Source organism: Akebia trifoliata, chromosome 15 (genome assembly GCF_017979445.1).
Source record: "Akebia trifoliata isolate Shusen 1 chromosome 15, ASM1797944v1, whole genome shotgun sequence".
NCBI classification, from domain to species: Eukaryota; Viridiplantae; Streptophyta; class Magnoliopsida; order Ranunculales; family Lardizabalaceae; genus Akebia; species Akebia trifoliata.
Window position 1 is genome coordinate 11,139,029 of NC_141389.1, and position 22,455 is coordinate 11,161,483.

Genomic DNA, 22,455 nt, shown 5'->3' on the forward strand with positions numbered 1-22,455 from the left:
AGGGTAAATGAGTTGTTTTACAACCCAAATGGGTTGGATTTTTCAACCCATTTGGGTTGAGTATTAGATAGAATAAAATAAATGAGAGTGGTTGAGAGGATAAGATTGTGTAAGAGAGTAATTAATTAGTGAAGTGAGTTGAGGGGATATGATTTTAATTAAAAGAAGGGTTGTGTAAGCAGGTGGTTGATGATATTTTGGGAGGGTGTGGGAGATGATGCCATGTGTTAAAATGAGTGGAAATGAAGGGTTGAGATGAATTGATAGGAGAGTATGAGTGTTTGATTTGAGAGGAGGAGTGTGGGTTTAGATTATAGGTATGAGTTTTGTAGGGAATGATGAGGGTAGATTAGGGGGAGGTATAGGTTAGGGGTGTGGGTAGATTAGATTTTTTTAGAGAAAAAGGTAATGGATTGATGTGGGTAGATTAGGGGTAGGTATAGGTTAGGGGTATGGGTAGATGATATTTAAAGAAAAGGTGATGGGATGGTTAGTGGGATGAGGGAGGTGAGTTGAGGTGGTGATATGTGTCCCACTTTGATGATTGTGTTGATTGGTTGTGATGTTGGGTTGGGTTGATAATTGGGCTTGGGTATTGAGTTGGGCTTGGGTATAGTGTGAGGTTGGGCTTAAGTTGTGGGTTGAATAGGAATAAATATGGGTTGAGTTGAATGGGCTTAGGTAATGGGTAGAATAATTGGGCTTATGTTGAATTGGTTGAAAAATGTAGAAAGGTGATGAGGAATTGGGGTCATGGGCCACGTGGGAAGCCTTAGGTCATTTATTGAAAGAAATTGAGTTTTTTGAAGGTTTGGGCTTTGGGGGTGGAGCGGTGAAGGTAGGGGTGCGCCAATTCTTTTTGGTAGGCCCACTAGACCATTAGGAGGTCTCAGGGGCCTCGGTTTGATCAAAATGTCATATTTGAGTGATTCGGGCTCTTGAGGCCTGTTGGCCAATTTTATTGAAAGTTTATTATTTTTTGGGCCCTTTCGAGTAGGGCTCCGTTCAAATTGGGATGTCTACACCCGTTACGTCAACATTTCTATAGCAAGCACTTTTTCCATGCCTTAAGCCTTAGGGTCTTTGATTGAAACCGAGATAATTGCCTACTTAGAGAAAAGACAAAATATTGAGAGAATTTGATATTTTGTGTTGTGTATTTCACGTCTCTATTTCTTATCTATTTGTAGAGATAAATATAAGAAAAGAGATTGCAGTCTCCTATTACAATAGGGACTCAATTTTATTAGGACTTTGACTCAAGATGAGTCTTAATACGTGATATTCATGGATTGGGTCTACATGGACGCCTAAACAACCAACAATCTCATTTATTTGACTTGAAAAATTCTTTGTACTCTTTCTTCATCTTTACGTCTAATACGGTCCTATATACCCAACATAGAAATATTTGGTGAAGGCCAGAGAATAACAACTATAATTTACAAAAGAAGAGATTAACAAGTCTTGTTTGTTTTTTTTATTTTTATAATAAATATTTAAAGTCATAAACAATAGTAGTTTTTACATTATTTGTTTCAAATTATTGTCCAAGCATTTATCGGGTAATGTCATGCAAAACCTTTGATACATTAAAGCTATGTTTAGATTGAGAGAAGTGGGGAGAAAAGAAACTCTTTAAGAGAAGAGAAGAGAAATTCAATTTCTCTCCACTATGTTTCGATTGATAGGAAAGAACTTGAGACAACTTTAGAATTTTAAAATATCATAAAAGTGATCTAGGGGCAGAGTTGGAATTGTATAATATTTTATATGGGTATCTCTCCATTTCTCTCCTCTTCTCTCCACTTTTAGAGAGAAAGAAAACTATCAATTTTTTTTTTCTTTCCTCTTCTCTTCAATTCTTTTCTCTTCTCTCTTCTCTCCCCCACTTAACAATCCAAACAAGAGAAATGGAGAGACTCATTTATTTTCTCTTCTGTTTTCTCCATTTCTCTCAATCCAAACACAACGTAAGGAAATTAGCCAAGATATCAAGCTAACATGCACTTAAATGGGTCTGATTTGGGTCGGATTTGAGCTAATCCATAACTAGATCCAAATTTTTTATTCAGATCCTATTTAGCTAAAATCATATCCAAATCATTTGCTTTTACTAAATTCGAATATGGATCCAACCCGACCAAATTACTAACAGTTGTTCAACATTTTTTTGCTATATTTCTTTTCTAAATGCTATATTATTCTATTTAAATATTATAATTTCTTTTTCATATTATATTAAATACATATGATGTAACCCTAATTTAGGCTAACTCGAGTTTAGAAGATGAGGTTGAACTTGGATTAATGAGCTCAGGCTCAATGCTCAATTCAAGTTGACTTGGGGTTGAGAGCTCTGCCACTTGAGTTGGGCCTACGTCTACCTTCAACCCGCTTAGGTTATAGCCGTAACATATATAATAAAAATGTAGTTTGGTGACAATATTATTATTGATAGAATACTTACATGGCACACATGCAAGACATAAGGCAGATGGCACCTAACATGCTTTAGCTAGGAACATTTCAAGGTTTTTACACTATACAACATGGGCTAAGTATCATTAGTATGCAAGATTTCAAAACATACAAATCTTTAACATAACTTTTCAACTATGATTCCCAATAGGATCGAAATCAATCGTATATCTCAAGAATACTATTCATGTAAATTGTTATTTAGTTAGGGTACTTACCTTGTGCCATAATGAAATCGTTGATTCAAGAATCATTTGAGATGCGTCTTTGCAATCCACATGTCTGTCGAAGTGCTCGAACCCGAATAGCTTAATTCCTTTAGTTCTAGACTCACCTTCTTCCTTCTCTCTATATGGATCGGTTGGGGTTCTAGTGATTGAAGGATATCACTATTTTAAAACTCTCTTCCTTATGTGTATTTTCCACTCTCACCATTATAGGGTTGCCGATCCTCTTTTATAGATGGAGATTGAGGGCTTAGAGTTTTCCTTTTAGAAAGATTCCTATCCATCAAGGTTTCCTATTAATCTTAAAAGAATACTTTCTAATTCCAACGATATTGGAATTCCTTTCAATATTGATATCTATTATCATTATAGAATCCTTGTGCAATTAAAACATCAAATCGTGAGGTCAATGGGCCACACAATTTATTGAATTCTAACATAGTATTCTCCTACGTATGAAGTTGGATTCGATCCATCAACAAAGGAAGATAAGGTGTTGAAGTCGTCTTTTGTAGCTACATTTCATGTCCTGGGGACTAATTATTGGCTAGACTACTACTAATTCTTGGAGAAACTTTACAAAGCCTCCACCTTATTTCGCATGGACTCCCTTGCTAATTCCCTCCACGCCAACAAAATATGATGTTATCATGGCTGTTATTTTGATATTCTATCAATAACCTTCTCGACGAGATTGTTACAACGCTTAGAGAAGACTTCTTGTAAGTACTCTCTCTTCATTTTCTAAATTTCAATCTTCTTTCATCCTGCACTTTTCTTGTCCCTACTTTGAAAGAAATAAAAAAGAAACTTGAATTTGATAGAGAAGAAAGCAAAGATGAATATTGAGGGTGATGCAATACATGGTTGATATATTAATGTATTAGATTCATTTTTATCTCCGACTGGGAGTTTTCATTGAGTTAATTTTTTGTTGTTTTGGTAACTCTTTACAAAGTTATTTCTCGAACTAACAAATTTTAATTTGAATAAACCTAAGCTTCATTAATAAAAATTTACAAATTAGAATTTGTATTTGCATTATTTCTTACTTGAATTGTTTCTTATATTGGGTAGAAAAGAAAGCAAAAAAGCTTAGCAAAAAAGAAAGAAAGACAAAAAGAGATAACGAAAATGAAATAGAAAATTAATCAATTTTTTATATTACCTGTCTAAGAAGTTAATCTTAAGGCCCCTTAACCCTATGGGTGTGCATACTTGAACCATTTCATCATAGCACATACTTAAAAACCCCATTCGTTTGATTTTGTAATTTTTCTGTCAAATTCCTCCATGTTGAGCAAATTGTTAGTGAAGAAAAAATCATTGTCATCTTCAAAGTCCACCTTACTCAATTTGTCTAACATCAAATTCTTATTGTCGACCATATCTGCAAGCACGAAGGTTAAGAGTACTAATTAGCTGCCATATATTATGATTACAAGTGATGATCTATGGATCCTATGCTCAATGATCTATGCACAAGTTTCACGCTAAAACTTTGGTGAGGCATTATAGTTATATTAGGCCCCAACAAACTCATCACAGTCGAATAAAAACTGAATGTATATGTGTTGTTTTGGAGTGGGACTTGTTCACAAATAAAATCAATAATTGAAGGTAATCTTGTATGCGGCCTCTACAAGATTTAATTGTACCTCAGCGACAAGTAGCATTGGATTCGCAGGAATGTCATATGATTTGTTGACTGAATTTGATTCATGATGTTGATTCTGCATTGGTAGGTGCATGGAAATAGCATTATTTCCATGATTGTCAAGTTCGTGTTGGTTGTTGCGACCATGGTGGAGAAGGTGCCACTATGTGAAAACTGAAAATTTTGACAAGAAAATTCGATGGGCCAAACCCACTAATTTGAGAAAGTGAAATTTGATGGCTATAGCTTTTGAAATTTTTGATGATCCTCAATTTGACAGTTTAGAGCCATCAAATTTCTCCCATCATGAACTATACTCCCCAAACCAAGGGGATTTGAAAACAATACAAATGTGATTGTGGCATCAATGAGAAGTAGGAGGTTCTATTAGACAATTGTTGTCTAAATTTACGCACGCAAGTATACGTATCGAAACAAGTAATAAAGTGATAAGAAAGTATCGTTCCCACGGAGACTAAATACCAATCTATTGCTAATTATCAATTTATCTCACTCTAATTTTATCCAAACAAAAGTAAAAATAGGAATTAAAACTAAACAAGAAAACTAACAGAGAAAATAAACTTGTAGATTTAAAATCAATGAGTGATAAAATCTAGGTTTATAATTTCCCCCAAACAATCCACTTGATTTAATTCTCCTTCCCTCTATGATAAATTAATCCACTATGGTTGTCATCCAAGAACACTAAATTCTCTACAAGCCTCTTTCGATGGTCATGTAAAAATACCCTTCTAGGCTAATTCCCTATATGCCTATGAGAATCAAATCAAGAAGAATTCATTAAGAATAAGTTCTCATAAGGAATGCACATGCAACCTGAGTATATTCCTATCTCAAATTAGCATATGTTAATCTATCTAGGTCATGAATACAAAATAACTCTGCCGATATTATTAGGGTTCACCAAATCAATTCAATTAATGATCAGTTAATCAAATCGCATTAAACATTGGATAGAATAAACAATCACATGTGGGATCATAGAAGAAGAAAGAAAAAAACTAATCAAATATCATGAATGGGTTCCATTATAACCCTAGAATAGAAATTAGTTCTTCATTGAAAAGAAAACAAAATCACAAAAGTATTTAGTCATTCTTAGATTACAAAATTAAGAGAATAGTAAAGTTAAAGAAGATAAAACTCAAGAGCCGATCTCCAATTCCCGTCCTCCTTCTCAATCTTCTGCCTCCAAGAAAAACCCCAAAACTTCTGTCCGCAAATAAGGGTTTAACTTTCCTATTTATAGGTATGGAGTCATTAGGGTTTAAGAGTCCCAAAATCCATCTCTAATTCGGTCACCACAAATTAACGTGTAAAACTGGAAACGTAAGCAGGCCATGGCCTCCCAATATATCATGCCGCGGCTTGTATTTCTATATTTCTGTTATGCCATTCTTGAATTCCCGTCGCAACATCGTTTTCTATCAAGCTGCGGCTTGAAAACTTTTTAGCTTGTATGCTTAGCTTCCTTCTTCCGAGAGAACCAATTTGGAGTCAGAATTTCTCCTAAACGTATGCACCTATCCCAATGTTCCATATTGTTCCTAATCTGTAAAATAAGTATAAAAATCAAATAAAAACATATAAACACATAAAAAGTATAAAACTAACTAAACTTAAATAAAAACAACTAAAAGACTCTAAAATTAATAAAATATTATATTTAAAAGTGGTTAATTCGTAGGTATAAAACCTACTCATCAACAATTGCCTTAGGTTTGAAAGAAGGTCAAAGCAAGTACTCACTTTGTGAAAAAAATGGGGTGAGAGTTCATAAACTTGGGCATCGAAACCAGTACTTGCATCCATAATCAGAGCCCATAGATTTGAACAAGAAGCCACACTGCTGATAAATAGCCTGTCTTCATTTCCTTTCTCAATGTGTTGGGCAAACTTCCCATCAGCTACATTATAGTGATACCTACAACATGAGAAAGACACATGAAGTTTTTGCCTTCTTTATATCACCTAAATAGAGGATAATGTGTCATTCAAGGCAAATATACCTTTGCTTCATAGGCCGGTAGGCATTGTACACACTAACCCATTGTGTTGCGGGCATCCCCATCCGGACCTTCTTTTTTGGTTGTTCGTCTTCCTCTGCCTACATCATCAACCGACCTCACTTATGAACAACCTAGCATATAAGCTTGATAAAAGGTAATCACAAATTAGCAACCTAAACTGATTTTCCAAAAGACTATGGTAACCAACCAGAAGAATATAAGAGAGAAAAGTTAAAAAGTTACCTTCTGAGGACCATCTATGTTAATTGGCCTGATATCTGGATTTGGGCCTATGATTCCATCAAAAAGGGAAATATATTTAGCGTAGTTAGGTTCCTCATCAAATATCAAGTTCACCGCATATTCAACAAACTGTCTCAATGGCATTGGGCAGAAGCAACACAGCGTCTCCCGAGATGTTGTCATCTTCTTTTTGCACGCAAGGAAACCTTTATTTTCTCCCTGAGAGAAGAAGGTAAGCATGGCATGAACATCTGATAAAACTTGGAAAGGGCTTACTTGATATCCTTGCCAAGGCAAGCAAACACGAAGAAGAAAAATGATAGTGTATGCAAGAGATTCACAGCCATCTCTCCTGCTACCAGTTCTCCCTAGACGAGCATACACACTAGCATAGCGCACTGTCCCTCTGCAAAAATGGAATTGTCAGGAACGAAAGATTAATGATGTCCAATGTAACAAGCAACTTCTAAACTGAAAAAATAAGAACGAAACGACAAATCATATAGTATACCTGAAATCATCTGGCCATTGGTCATATGCAACATGCTGACCAGTTGAATTCTCCCTCCATTTAGTGGCTGATACCCAAAGAAATGTGATCAAGCAAGAGACAAAGCATGAAATATTTCCTGGTATATAAATGCCCAAAACTAAAGGAATATGTTTACCTAACCCAAGATCAACTACAAATAGTTTTTTCTCTTCAGGGGTCCCTAGGAGACCATGCAAAAAGTTCTCTGGCTTTACATCACTATGCACATACCTGTCATCATAAGTTATGGGAATAATAATGACACATTTTTGGCGAGACAACAACGAGTTGTTTGATTTACTAGAAAAACACAGGAGTAGTTGAGTGGATGTGAATAAAAAAGGTAAAAGAACCATAATCAGAGGTTTAGAGCTTATAACAAGAGAATCTAATCCTCTAGAATGCATCTTCTCCAATATAAAGGTTGCTTTTATGGCAATACAACCATTACCGTGGACATCCTACAGATAATAAAATACAATGGAAAACCAGATTCGTATATGGTTAATATACTAAAAAGCCTTGTGATAAATATATTCAGGTGTTAACTTCTAACAGAAACTCACCTATGAGAGTTGTTATTCCACACATTCCATAGGCTTGGTCCCAACATATCCATTACCTGTAGAATTAAGAGGTGTTATTAAACTTAAGTAACAAACACAGAAGATTGAACTTCCTCAAAATTAAAGCTCAAACCACGTGAATGTACCAGCTTGCTAAGTTGATAAAGTTTGTGAGTGTTGATATCATGACCTGGATATAAAATCTGCTTCACCCACTAATTACTAACCACAAACCTGATTGCTTATCAGAAAAAATAAAAAAGGAAATGAGAACATACCATGATATAATAGTCCCCTTGTCGGCCCTTATAGTGGACTTTTGGCACACCAAAGACTGCCACCAAGGGTGCTGGGAAAATAACAGAGAAAGACGATGAGACAATCATAGATACTGTAGAGAGAAGTAAAATAAAAGTTACAAATTACATTTAAAACAGAAATGCATCATACTTGTAGACGTGCCAGTCGAAGGGGGTTGCATCCCTTACAACTTTTGTGCTCAAATTTTAGGGCCACCTAGAATACATAGACCATAAAATAATAGGTTACAAAGTTAAATTCCAACAAAGGCTCCATGTTGAACAAGCAGTTCTCACAAATGAATTTCCACCTATTTTCTAAAAAGCCTTGGGATGGAAGGTAAAATCCATATGGATTCCCACCAAAATCTTAGGCTAAAAAAAATTCTAGCAAGTAATATTTTTGTTTTAGCTTGTTCTTGTGTGTTGCTCATGTAAGAGTTTAAACTGCGTATTTCTCCTAAGTAAGAACCTAAATTGCATGTTACTCCTCAATAAAAACCTAAACTATATGATGTTTCTTAATAAGAGCTTAAATTGCGTATTGCTCTTGTGTAAGAGCTTAAATACATTTCCTTCTTAACAAGAACTTAAATTGCGTATTGCTCTTTAGTAAAAGTCTAAACTACATATTATTCCTCAACAAGAGCCTAAATTGTATGATACTTTCCAGTATGACCTTAAACCACATCTTGCTCCTTAGTAAGAGCCTAAGCTACTGCTGTTTTTTATCACATGAGTATAAATTGCTTGATATTCTCAACTTGTAATAGAAAAATCAAGGAAAAAGAATTTCGATCTTCTTTAGATTTTACAGGTTCATCGTTTAAAATAAAAAATGTCAAATCAATCTTGTCGAAACACACTTAGAATGTGAATCTCTTCTTTACTTTTCACAGTCGGTTCAATCCTTGTTAGACTCCTAGCTTGGGATATAAATTTCTTACAATATATCCCATCCCTATTAGACTCAAAACTTGAGAATATCACATTTTCTTTTAATTTTTCAAACACTACAATTAGAGAGTGTTACGATCAGTTTGAAAGGTTTTTCAATGTAGACCTACAAAAAGATCATCACAAGCTCTTTAGTTTCTCTTCAGAAAACTTTTATTATCTAACTTAACCCAAGAAATTCCAACTCATCCCCTTACCTAAGCCCCTCAAACCTACTCAAATCCTATCCTCAACACTATTCTCACATAAAACCCATCACAATACTAAATCCACTAAATCCAAAATCCAAGTCTACTTTCCATCCATTAACCAATTTCAAACCCAACTCAAGATCCAACCTACAAAAACCTACCCAAGTCCAACACCTTACCTATGACCTAACCCAGGCCCAACATCACTCTAAGAGCCCAACCAAAGTCCACACAACTCCACAAGCCCATGCTCAATGATTTGGGACACTTGTCACAACCACTACCAACCTCCTAAAAGAAATCATTACCATTATTCTCATCACTATTTCTACATCATATCATATGCCACCACCTAACCCCATTACACTCTCCTCAAAATACTCAACGAGTCATCTCCATACCCCCACACCCCAATTTCCTTAATCAATTCACCTAACTCACCTAAAAGTTAACACATGCTTACTTTTTGGACACTTTTCACCACCACCTCCATCCTCCCAAAGTCAAACCCCTCACCTTAACCATACTCTTAAGCAACTATCACTCCATTTTAATACTCAACAAAGAAATGCATTGAAAGATCCAACTCACATAGGCCAAACCATTTGACCTGGGTCAAAAGGGTCCATATATCCCATTTACCATTTTATCCTCTACTAGATTTTAATTTCGACCTCATTCTTTCAACAATTTATGTCATTTTCCCTCAACCCTCATTTTAGGACCCTTTTGACCTTAAAAAGTATCTCAAATTCCTATAAAACCCCACTATTCTCTCACAAATCCTCCATGGTTGCATCCCTTCTCTCAAGCCTCACCATTCTCTTCTTTTCTCAATTCTCAAATTACTCATCTCTTTACTAATCTCTATACTCTCTCTTCATCTCTCACTTTTTTCTCAAAAGAAAAAAAAAAAAGATTTAACATAAATATTTTCCTTAAAGAATCAAGAAAAAGAAAAGAAAAATGATAAGTCCAAGCTTCAAGGTGGGTGTAGAAAATAATTTCCCTCTCTTCCCCTCTTAATCTGCCCGTTCACTTATTCATTTTCGAATTTTTTAAAGATCTACCTCCCTAAAAATGTAAGTGCTTAAGTCCTAGATCGTACATTTTGAGGGTATATTTTTCATTTTAACCATTTTCCCACCATATATTTTTAAAAATAGAAAAATGACTGAATCTAAGGTTACAACCTAATGTGGAGGAATAATGACGCCTAACACCTTCCTTATTTCTTAAGATGAACCCCCTTACTTACATCTTTGGTAGATCAATGGCCTTTATTCGTATGAGAGTTAGTAATAAAAAATAATGTTTCAAAATTATTTTTTGAGTGTCCATTCACATCATTTTCTTAAAAAGAATGATGATGACTCCAAATCCCTGTAATGTCGAATTTCGGACTCAAAAATCGCATAATTACAAATGATATCATTAATATGAGTTTTAATTTTATAAAATTCAACTTATGCTATAGGTTGTCTTAAGGGTGAGATTACATTCTCATCAAAATATTTGTTCATTATTTGCCAAATCATGCAAATCAGATAGTTGATTGTCTAACTAAAACTATAGCTTATAAGATTTCTTAGATTTCGGGATTCCAATAGAGTTCCTAGGGAATTATCAGACATACTAGATGGTGGTCTTGCATTAGATATATAGCCCTCTTTTTTTTATGTTTGATGGATGGGATCCTTATAATACCATTGCTTTCCAAACTAAATAAAACAAAATAATTATAAAGATTCCCATATGAAAAGATATACCACAGGCAATATGCTAAAATATTGCATATTAAATATTGTTAATGAATGAAACGAAAAATATTGTAATTTCCATTCAAAATTTTACTCAAATTAAAGTCATTAAAGTAGATAAACATACCTTATGTGATTAAATATTGTTGAAAATGGGATCGGGCCTGTGACTTCATATGCATAAATGCAGATTTCGATCAAGGTGGAGAATAATTAAAATAAAAGGAGAGATATTTTCATTCATCATAAGATATATTATGACAAATTTGGCATGCAAAAGATACCAACAACACAAACAAAGCAACCCTAAAGCATACAAGCACAAAAATTAGAATCTCAAAACAAGGCCCTATGGAAGTAATTCTAATGGAAAACTAAGATCATTATACTTATAACTAGAGAGTAGAGTATGGTGTAGGCTATAAAATCACAAAAAAGATATGAGAAGTGAAAGAAAATGAAGATGAGTTCTTTCTTTGACATTAGGGCAAATGCAAAATTGATTGCAGGTTTTGAGAAAGCGATCTTAAATACTATTAAAAAAATACGAAAATACCCTCCTAAATTACAAAATTACTCCTCAAACCTAAAAATGCCAAAAAACTATTGAAACAAATTCAGACCCTAAACTCTCGAAAAGTTGACCAATTGTTAATTGAATTGAAAATTCAATCATGCCCCAAAGCAATACAACTTATTGAGTAAGGTGAATTCTATGACCACATCCGCATGTGTCATACAAAACGATAGGATATACACAAGAATGTAGATCACAAAATTTTAAGAACTTCCAAAAAAAATTAGAAAGTTATTTTTTATCATTGAATTTTAATTTTAAATTTGAGAGTCTAGTAGCCATTCATTTTCAAAACCTTTGATCAAACCCAAAAATGTTTTTACTTTGATTTTTTTTTTTCATATTTGAGTTTACCATGAAATCTAAACAGTTGTGGTGTTGGACTGCCAATGTGACTGTGCATGTGTGCCCATAAAATTAATTAACATTTACTAGAGAAACATCATATATAGTACACATGCATGCATTGCTACCTAGCATCCAACAAGCTCCAGTCTAAAGATTTGTGGCCTAGAGAATTAATTCATATTAGTCATGTATGGGGTGGTGATATATGTTTGAACGTAATGACCGTGTGGCCCAATTGACATACATGTTTTAGTTTTTGACTTGGACAATGATTCTACCAATTAAAGAAATGTTAATAATTAATGATAAATCCCAATAATATCAGAATTAGAAATACTCTTTAGGTTTTTGTAGGAAACCTTGATAGATATGAATCCTACTAAAAGAGGTCTTTAGGCCAATTATTCCATTTATTTAAGTGGATCGACACCCTACAATAGACACAAGTGTTCACACAAAACGGTATAAGAGATTGGGCTGTTAATTGTGGTGTTCTCCATCAATCACTAGAACCCTAGCCTATCCAACATAAAGAGGAGAGAGAAGGTGAGTTTGGAAAGTTAAAGAACCCATGGAACAAGGTTCACGACTTGGAGATTTGAGCACATCGGATCATTGGCAGATGAATTATGAAAGGCACATCTCCCACTATAAATTATAGAACTGTAGTTATGTGGACAAATATTTAGAATATTATAAATCTCATAATAAAAAAAATGAAGATATGGTTAAATGACAATATTACTACTAACAAAATCTTTATTAGGCACACATATTGATAACTACCATCTAGTGAGCTTTAGCCTAGTATTTTACTAGACGAAAATTAATTCATATTGATCCTTGATGACTTGAGATGAGAGAGAGACAAAATTAAGACTAACACTTACTAGAGAAATGCTCATACATAGCACACAAGCAAGGCATTGACAACTACCATCCGGCGAGCTCCACTAGGGAGACTAACTAGCCAAAATTTGATTGCCATCAATCCTTCATAGAGTGTTTCAATGTTTTTAAACTTTGTAACATGAGCCCTCAAAAGTTTCATTTTTGACCATTTTCTTTTAAGATAACCTTACAATATTCAATCATTATACTTTCCATTGAGGACAAATTAGAATAGTATGTTAATATTTATTTATTTTAAATTAGGTAAATATTTGCTAGATTCAATAAAAATAAAATATTATTTGTTTATATATATATAGATAATGTTTTGGGTTAAATGGTTTTTTTTTTTTTTAAATTATTATTAAGGGCATTTTGTATTGTGTATTCTAAAGAGTTTTCTTAAGTTAGGAATCTTTCTCCTAAATGTTAGTCCATATGATCAAAAGATAAGAGACTCCTTAAGGATTATTATATGAGATATTATACTTCATTGCCGAGTTATGTATTAATTTAAGAGTGAAAGGTTTATATGTGTCCCCAAGAAATGGAAGGATTGAAATTATTTTGGTTTGTGGATGGCATTATAGGTAGTAGTTGAAGCCCTCCAATTTGCAAGGATTAGAAGCTATCTTAAGTGACTTGGTGAATCAAGACTGAAATCGAATTATCGTGGAAATGTAAATGTTTTTGATCCGTCAACTTCACGCTCTTCAGAGATCCTTTATAGATTTTCATTTGAATTTTATCAGGAAACAATTCGGGCTGCTAATTTCTTAGCCAAAGCCGGGGCTAGGACTTGAGGTTATTCGATTTTTTTTACATCCACTTTGCATTCCAATGAAGTTGTCTTCAATTCTTTTTGATTAACTTTCTCATAATTACATAAAATTATAGCTCATTTTTATTCTTAATGAAGAATAGGATATGATCCCATAAAACCCCAGCTTATATATGTTAAAAAAACACCCGTAGATACACTTGCCAAATCCTCCCAACGAAAATTGAAGATTTTGAAGGTTATAATTGTGGGGAGAGGATCCCTTTTTTTAAGTACATCATCTTATTATGATTATACCCCCAAATTTATAATTTAATGACTAGGCATTGTCCTATTATAAAATCACACCATGGGTTTTACAGAAAGATACATCAATTCCTATGTAAAATTACAGAGTTGGTGTGGCATTAGCAAAAATTGCTGGGAAAATAGCAGCTCTCTTTTTGTAACCACCACATTTTCTCCATGTTACCAAACGGATGGCATTCCCTTGACTTCGATATTTCCATGAGATGCTTACATAAAATGAACAAAATGAAGATAATATTTGTCAAAAACACTTGATTTTTTTTTTTCCAAAAAACTATTGCTTTCAACCCATAGTAAAACAAATTTTGGCGCATATTATTTTTATTCGAATAAGTTGGAGAAAATTTCATTAAGAAAAAAAATTTGGGAAGCTTTTGAGGAATATATAAAAATTGGGAAACTTTCAAGATTTGTGGTTGGAATCCAATGGTTGCAACACTCGTTCGCATGCTTCTCTCCCATGACCGGTGACGAGGGTGGAGCTTGTAAGGAGCTGGTTGGGGCAATTGCCCCCGCAAAACTTAGACACCCCTATATTTTCAACTAATTACATGCCCCATTCCCCCCTCCCCCCGCCCCCCTCAATTTTTGGTTGATGACATCGCCTCTTGACCGGGCCTTCTCATATAGTAATTGAAAATGACCTAAATATCTTTTTCTTCAACTTCTAACAAAAAACCTCTTAATTTCTCCTTAAAATCATTCATTTTCAAGTTCTTCAACTATACAAGTAACCATAGTTTGCCCCTGATAAAAAATTAGCTTTTATATATGTGTAAGTAGAGGAAAGAGCTATTAAAGATGAGAGAGGAAATGTTGAATTCTCCTGTCACTTCAATTTCATCAACTAAGTAGCCTATATATAGGCATTACAACTCAACATTCTACCACTAAATTAGGCACTCATAGAAAAGTAAACACGTAGCCTCCTATGGACTGGGTAAAACTAAAGATCATGCTAATTACCATAACAGATCTTGACACATACAAAAAGCCACTAACAACATCTTTTAGACCCGGTTAATAACTACAAGCCAAGTCTTGCAACAATAAAGAAAATTGAATAAAAAATTCCTAATAATAACATGCCCACGTGATGATATTTTCATCAGTCCCTCTTTTAAATTGATGTTTTAAACACTCAGTTTAAGACATATTAACAGCCAAACACCCTCTAATCACGATCTTGCGAAGTGCAGACACTAAGTAACTTCCTTAACTTCTGAAACACAAGTAATTTGAGGGGTTTGGTAAATATGTCAGCAACTTGGTCTTCACTTTTGTAATAAACAAGATCCATATCTCCATCTTTTGTGAGGTTTCTTAAGAAATGATACTTAACATCAATGTGCTTGCTTCTTCCGTGCAAAACAAGATTCTTGGAAAGTTTAATTGTTGAAATATTGTCACAATAAAGTATATTAGATTCTTGTTGTTTGAAGTGTAGCTCTTCAAGAATTTTCCTCAGCCAAATGCCTTAACAAGCACATGTAGTTGCAGTAACAAGTTTTGTTTCGGTTGCTGATAAAGTGACAATCGGTTGCTTCTTTGAATTCCATGAAACAATAGCTAAACCCATCATGAATACGTAATCGGACGTACTCTTTATATCATCAAGATCATCTGCATAGTCACTATCAGTAAAACCAAACAAATCTGACTTTTCACCCTTCTTGTAGAACAACCCATATTCTATGGTTCCTTGCAAGTATCGAAAAATTCTCTTGACAACTAAAAGATACATCTCCTTTGGGCATTTCATGTATCTACTAATGAGACTTACAGGATGCATAATATCAGGCCTTGTGGCAGTCAAATACATCAAGCTTCCCACAATTTGCTTGTAAAGGGTGTTGTCAACCCTCTTTCTTTCAGGATCTTTGATGAGCTTCAAACCCACTTCTGATGGCGTGCTAACAGAATTGCAGTTCTTCATTTAAAACCTGTCTAAAATTTCTTGCACATACTTCTTTTGAGAGATAAAAATTCCATTGGCAGATTGCACCACTTCAATACCCAAAAGATAATGCATCATTCCAAGATCAGACATATCGAATTCAACCATTATGGACTTCTTAAATTTGTCAAACATGGCACTATCATTTCTCGTGAAAATAAGATCATCCACATATAAGCACACAATGAGCATTTTTCCTTCATCACCAATTTTAATGAACAGTGTATGCTCATATGGACATTTTTTAAAACTTTCTTTCAAAAAATAAGTCTCAATACGACTATACTAAGCTCGTGGAGCTTGTTTTAGCCCGTATAACACCATTTTTAGTTGTACACCTTATATTCACTTTCAGTTTTCACATAACTATGAAGTTGGTCAATAAATACATGTTCCTGTAGGTCACCATATAAGAATGCTGATTTCACGTCCAATTGGAAGATAGGCCATGAATTTTGAGCAGCTAAAGCAATCACTAATTTGATGGTGTCATGTCTCGTAACAGGGACAAAAACTTCTTTATAATCCACGCCAAACTCTTACTTATAGCCTTTAGCTACTAAGCGCGCCTTGTACTTGTTGACTTCGCCACTCTCCTTTACTTTCATCTTGTACACCCACTTGACACCAATTGTCTTGTACCCTTTCGGAAGCTCAATCAACTCCCAAGTATTATTCTTTTCAATTGCTACAATTTCTTCATCCATCGCCTTCCGCCATTTTGATTCTTTCACAGCGGCTTAAAAAATGGTAGGGTCACAGTATGAAAATAGAGCAAAATGTGTAAGTGGGTCCTTAGATTGATCAATTTAGATTTCCTTATAATCTGTCATCCATGCAGGTTTTTTTCTAGTATGTTGAAGTCGTTCTTCTTCTTGAATAGCTGTTGGAACTGGTTGTCGCTCATTTTCTATTGGATGTTGCCTTTCATCTTCATTTTCTCCATAAAAAATAGTTGGAATTTGTTTTCTAACATGATTCTCATTCCATGACCAGGTTTGATCTTCATCGAAAATAACGTCGCGACTAATAAGAATTTTGTTGGTGCTAGGATTGAAAAACCTGTAAGCTTTTGATTGAGCACTAAGACCAAGAAAAATGCATTTTTCTTCCTTGTTATCTAGTTTTTTTTTCTTCTCTGATCTGGAATATGGGCATAGGCAACACACCCAAAAATTCTGAAATAATTTATTGATGGCCTTTGTCCATTCCATGCTTCCTCCTGTGTCATATTTTGAACAGCAAATGTGGGACTTCTATTCAAAATATGAATGCTCCAATTGACTGCTTTAGGCCAGAAATCTTTTGATATGCCACTCTTTGCGAAAAGACTTCGGACCATATTCAGAATGGTACGATTCTTCCTTTCGCAAATACCATTTTGTTAAGTTATATTCTCCTCCACGATCAGTGCGAAGCACTTTTATTAGGCTGTCAACTTCTTTCTCAACAAGCATTTTATAATTTTTAAAGGCTACAAAAACTTCTGATTTCTTGTGCAAAAAATATACCCATGTTTTTTTGGCTAAAATCATCAATGAAAGTGATTAGGTATCTTTTACCTCCATTGGAAAATGGGTTTATCAGCCCGCAAATGTTAGAATGAACAAGCTCCAATTGAATTTTTGCTCTGCATGAATTTCCTTGCGGAAATTGGTTACGGTGCTGTTTGCTAACAACACATTCTTCACAAACTTCAGAGGGAGCTGTAATTAGAGGAAGACCAGTCACCATATTTTTCTGCCATAGAGTCTTCAATCTACCAAAGTTTAGGTGACCATAGCGAAAATGCCATAGCCATGCCGCATCCTTCAATTTTGTTGAAAAGCATGAATGAGTAGTGTTGTGGAGATAAAGTGGGAACATACAATTCGCCATCATGTTAACTTGAGCAATTAATCCCATATTCACATATTGTATTCGACATACTCCATCTTTGATAGAAATCTTGTATCCTTTTTCTTGAAATTGACCAACATTAAGCAAATTGGTTTTCAAGTCTAGAACAAAAAGAACATTAGAGATGAACTAAAAAGAATTTCCCTTGGTTTGGATTGTCTCCTTTCCTTTTCCCATAACTGAGACTAGAATTGTCACCAAACTTCACATTATCGCTAAATGACTCATCCAAATCAAAGAATGCAGACTTTTCTCCACACATATGATTGTTGTAGCCTATGTCTAAGTATCATAAATACTTGTTGGTTTCCTCCTTTGCACGACAAACCATTAACAATGATACTTCTTCTTCCTTCTCCACGAGATTAGACATCTCTCCATGTTGTCTATTCAGATTAGTTCGGCATTTAGATTTGTAGTGGCAACACTGATGACATATGTAGCACTCAATACTGGACTTGTCTATTGATCTTAGTCTATAAGTAGTCGAGTGGTAGCTTCCTCGTCCTCTTCCTCTTCCTTGAAATTGATTGGTCTACCTCTACTTCTATTACCTCGTCCTCCTCTTTCGCTATCTGCATCTCTATTGCCTTGACCTCCTTTTCCTCTTTCTTGATATGCTGATTAATTCAGTATCGTAGCGTTATTGTTAGTTGAAACTTTCAGAGCTTGCTCCTCATTGTTTTGCTGGATCAAATTGTGCTCATGAACCAGTAATGAACCTTGGAGTTCATCAATTGAGAGTTGATCAAGGTCCTTTGACTCTTCGATTGAACACACCACATAATTGAGCTTTGGTACCATCGATCAAAATATTTTCTCGATTACTGTTACGCCCTCCATCTTCTCACCATGAATCCTCATTTTGTTGATAATTTTCATTGTTCTTGAGAAAAAAAATCAGAAACCGATTCTCCCGATTTCATTCGGAGTATTTCGAAGTCTGTACGAAGTGCTTGGAGCTACCACCTCTTTGCTCTTGTTGTTCTTTGGTACTTCTTGTTCATGGAATCCCATATATGTTTGGAGGTGTCCTTACAAAGAATGGTTTCCAAGATTGAACGATCAATGGCTTGGAAAAGATAATTCTTTGCTTTGAGATCCTTCAATCGTTACCCATCAAATTCAGTTTTATGTTAGTCTGTTAAGACTATGATTGGTGCTTGTTTTGCTACTCCATTCTCAACAATCTGACAAAACTCTTTAGACCTCAAGAAGTTCTCCATCAACATTTTCCAATGGTCATAATGGCTATCAAAGCGTGGAATTGCAGGTTGCACAAAGTTTTCTGATGCCATCGTTCACTGCTATTGCTAAAAAGAACAAAGCTATTGCTCTTCGCTCATTGCTAATGCTAAAAGAGAACAAAGTTGTTGTTCTTATTTCACTGTTACCAGTTGTCATTCCCAAGCTTTGAAAAAAGAAAAAGAAAAAGAAATGAGAAAAAGATTGAATGGTTGTTGAAAGGATAACACGTGAAAGGGTATTTACTGAAGCCTATGAAAGGGTTGCAATGGAGAGAGCTACGACTGAAGCTCGATAGAGAGCAGTGACAGAGGCCAGAGAAAAATTAGAGAAGACGGGATTCTATAAAAGACAGACTTAAGACAAAACGTGCTGCAGTAGAGTGAGCAACCGTAGAGATTTGGGAGTGCGTTGTTGAAATAGCAATGGCTGGGAAGGTTGCTTTGGATGCAAGGGAGCGAGTTGAAAAATCTGTTTCTGAGAAGTTCTCTGTTACTTCGAGAGATGGTGGAATTAGGCAATCTTCTTCTTCTTCTAATTTGCGGGACCCACACTTTCAAAGCTCTGATACCATTGATAAAAAATTAGCTTCTATATATGTGTAAGTAGAGGAAACTGTTATTAAAAGATAAGAGAGGAAATGTTGAATTCTCTTGTCACTTCAATTTCATCAACTAAGCAGCCTATATATAGGCATTACAACTCAACATTGTACCACTAAACTAGGCACTCATCTGAACATGTGGAACAGAAAAGTAAACACGTAGCCTCCTATGGACCGAGTAAAAATTAAGATCATGCTAATGACCGTAACAGATCCTGACACGTACAAAAAAACCACTAACAACATCCTATACACCCGGTTAATTACTATAAGCCAAGTCTTGCAACAATAAAGAAAATGGAATAAAAAATTCCTAATAATAACATGCCCATGTGACGATATTTTCATCAGTCCTACTACAAGAAAATGTTGGCTTCGCCCCTACCAAGGATGGGAGAGCCAAACTTTCATAGAAAACCTATCATTTTCAATATTCCTGAAAGCCCTGTTCTTGACATTTGATTGGTGAAGAAAAGAAAATGTAGCATGTAGGTTAAATATTTTACCCAATGCTCCTAATTGAATAATCGTCAATTAATTTGTCAACCTATCGATTTGGTCATAAAGCTCCTTTGGATTTTAGATCTTTCTTGCTTGGTTTGGGCTGATTGGTTTTCACCACAAACTTTGGTTCCACAACAGGGTTGCTTGTGTTCCCATCTCTTGATCTACAAACCTTGCCCAAATGGCCCAAATGGCATATTATTTGACTTGTCTGTTTGGATGGAACAAGATCGAAATGTATCAAATTTCAATCACAAAGAAGCTTTTGAGAACATCTCATTTGTTTGACTAGATGAATTCTTTGTAATCTTTCTTCATCTTCACACCCGATGTGGTCCTGCATATCCAACACAGAAATATCCGGTGAAGGCCAGAGGATAACAAATATAATCTACGAAAGAAGAGATTAACAAGACTTGTTTATTTTGTTTTGAAGTTGTAAACAATAGTAATTTTTACATTATTTGTTTCAAATTATAGTTCGAGCATTTATCGAAACATCAAGGAAATCAGCCAAGATATCCAGCTAACATGCACATAGGGCTTAATTAGATCAGGTTTGGGCCGGATATGAGTATATCTGTAGATGCAAAAACTTGCTCCACCTCGAGATTTTCCTTGGTGTATTTCTTTTTCTTGTAACGTTTCCCATAGACGACGTTAAATTGTGGATGCAAAAACTTGCTCCATCTCGAGATTCTCCTTGATGTAATTCTTCTCCTTTTCCTGTGCTTGTAGGAGGGCTTGCAAGAAAACCACTCCGACGCCCAGGTTAGAAATCTAAAGCCAATCCAATAGAGTATTCTCAGAAAGGATTTTTCATACATTTTTTGTGTAACATTGTACTTAAAGGGTTTTCTATCCTTAGATCTTCCCAGATTTTCTCTATGATTATCGTCGGAGTTGTTGCACCTACTTACTGATTTGCCTTGATTTTCGCGGGAGCAATTACACCTAATTTCTCAGTTATAGGAGTAATTACACCTAACGTCCCAGATTTTACAAAATTTTCTCCGACCTCCACACCAATGTGGCTTGGGAGATTGGTTTTAATGTTAGTTATATGATCAGTTAGCTTATCACGTAATTCGGTTCTTTGACTACAATTCCTCGAGATTGTCACGTGTCATTTGTTCGAGAAATATCCTCCACAATATCCATATCGAAATCTAGATTTTTTATTTGGATCCAGATACGACTCGAATTCTATTAGCTAAAATCATATTTGAACCATTTGCTTTCACTAAACTTGGATGTGGAATAGATCTGATCTAATTACTTGATTCGGGTCAGTTGGGCCAAATAATTTAAGTCCATTCAACTTTCTTTTGCTCTATTTCTTTTCTAATCGATATACTATTTTACTTTACTATTAATTTTTTTTAATAAGAATTCATGTTATATTAAAGTAGTAGAAAAAAGATATTTTGAAAAATGTAAAAAAATAAAATTTCAAAGTAATATATCATTCATATCTAGGCAGACATAGGGATGAATCTGTATCCAACCGGATCCTACTCGGATCATGGGACATCAACTAATATTCAGCTCATTTTTTAATTCGGGTCCACTACAAAGGTCCAAACCGACTTAATAGGACTCTGATCACTCAAATTTTGGATAAAGTTTGACCCATTTTATGCCTAACATATAGATGGATCCAAATAATAGTACAAACTAATGCAACATAACCAACGTAAGCATTTCCTTATTTCTGAAAAATTGCACACATGGAGGGCCCATAATTCCCGTGGCCTCAGCAATTTCTTGAGCTTCCTCAATGTCGATGTCAACAAAAGTGCACATTCTGATCATATTCATCTATTATCTGCCCATCAAAGAAATTTTTTTTTTTACTAGTAGAGCGATGGATGTATGTTATTAAACGTATATAGAGCAAAGCCTGTATAGATGGAATTCAGTTAGAGAGCTTATACAACCACACCAACGTTTTCTGTGATTTATCATTTAATGAAATTGTATACATGACCAAATAAAGGTGTAGACACATCAAAAATGGTGTCTAAAACATAAGGGTAAGATTGCAACTGCCAACCTTTGATATCTTTCCTCGATCATTTTCACTCTAATGAGTATAATCAACCCCCTAAGAGAATGAAGAGCTTTTCTAATTGATACGATCCATTGGATCATATAGGGGTGTCCATGGATAATCGAAAATTCGAATACAAAAAATTGGATATTATCTGAAATTTTTGGATATCGGATTCGAATTTGGATAGTTTTATATATTAGAATCCTTATTGGATACGGATTCTGATACTAACATTTTAAATCTGATAATATCCGATTCCAAATAATATATAATATATATTATTTTATTTGATTTATTTTTTATATAAAGAATATAGTATATTATTTTATTTGATTTAT

General features: G+C 34.6%; 1 protein-coding gene across 1 annotated transcript; it reads right to left on the reverse strand.

The window, feature by feature from the left end:
* Positions 1 to 3,952: 3,952 nt before the first annotated feature.
* On the reverse strand, positions 3,953 to 11,408 carry LOC147384334 (casein kinase 1-like protein HD16). The gene is made up of 9 exons (XM_086424912.1): positions 11,074 to 11,408; positions 8,190 to 8,255; positions 8,018 to 8,088; positions 7,310 to 7,795; positions 7,153 to 7,219; positions 6,642 to 7,047; positions 6,399 to 6,496; positions 6,090 to 6,313; positions 3,953 to 4,098 (listed from the first exon to the last, which is right to left on the reverse strand). Exons 4-9 carry the CDS (start codon positions 7,578 to 7,580, stop codon positions 3,953 to 3,955), a joined length of 1,212 nt encoding a protein of 403 aa, XP_086281038.1. The 5' UTR covers positions 7,581 to 7,795; positions 8,018 to 8,088; positions 8,190 to 8,255; positions 11,074 to 11,408.
* Positions 11,409 to 22,455: the final 11,047 nt, after the last annotated feature.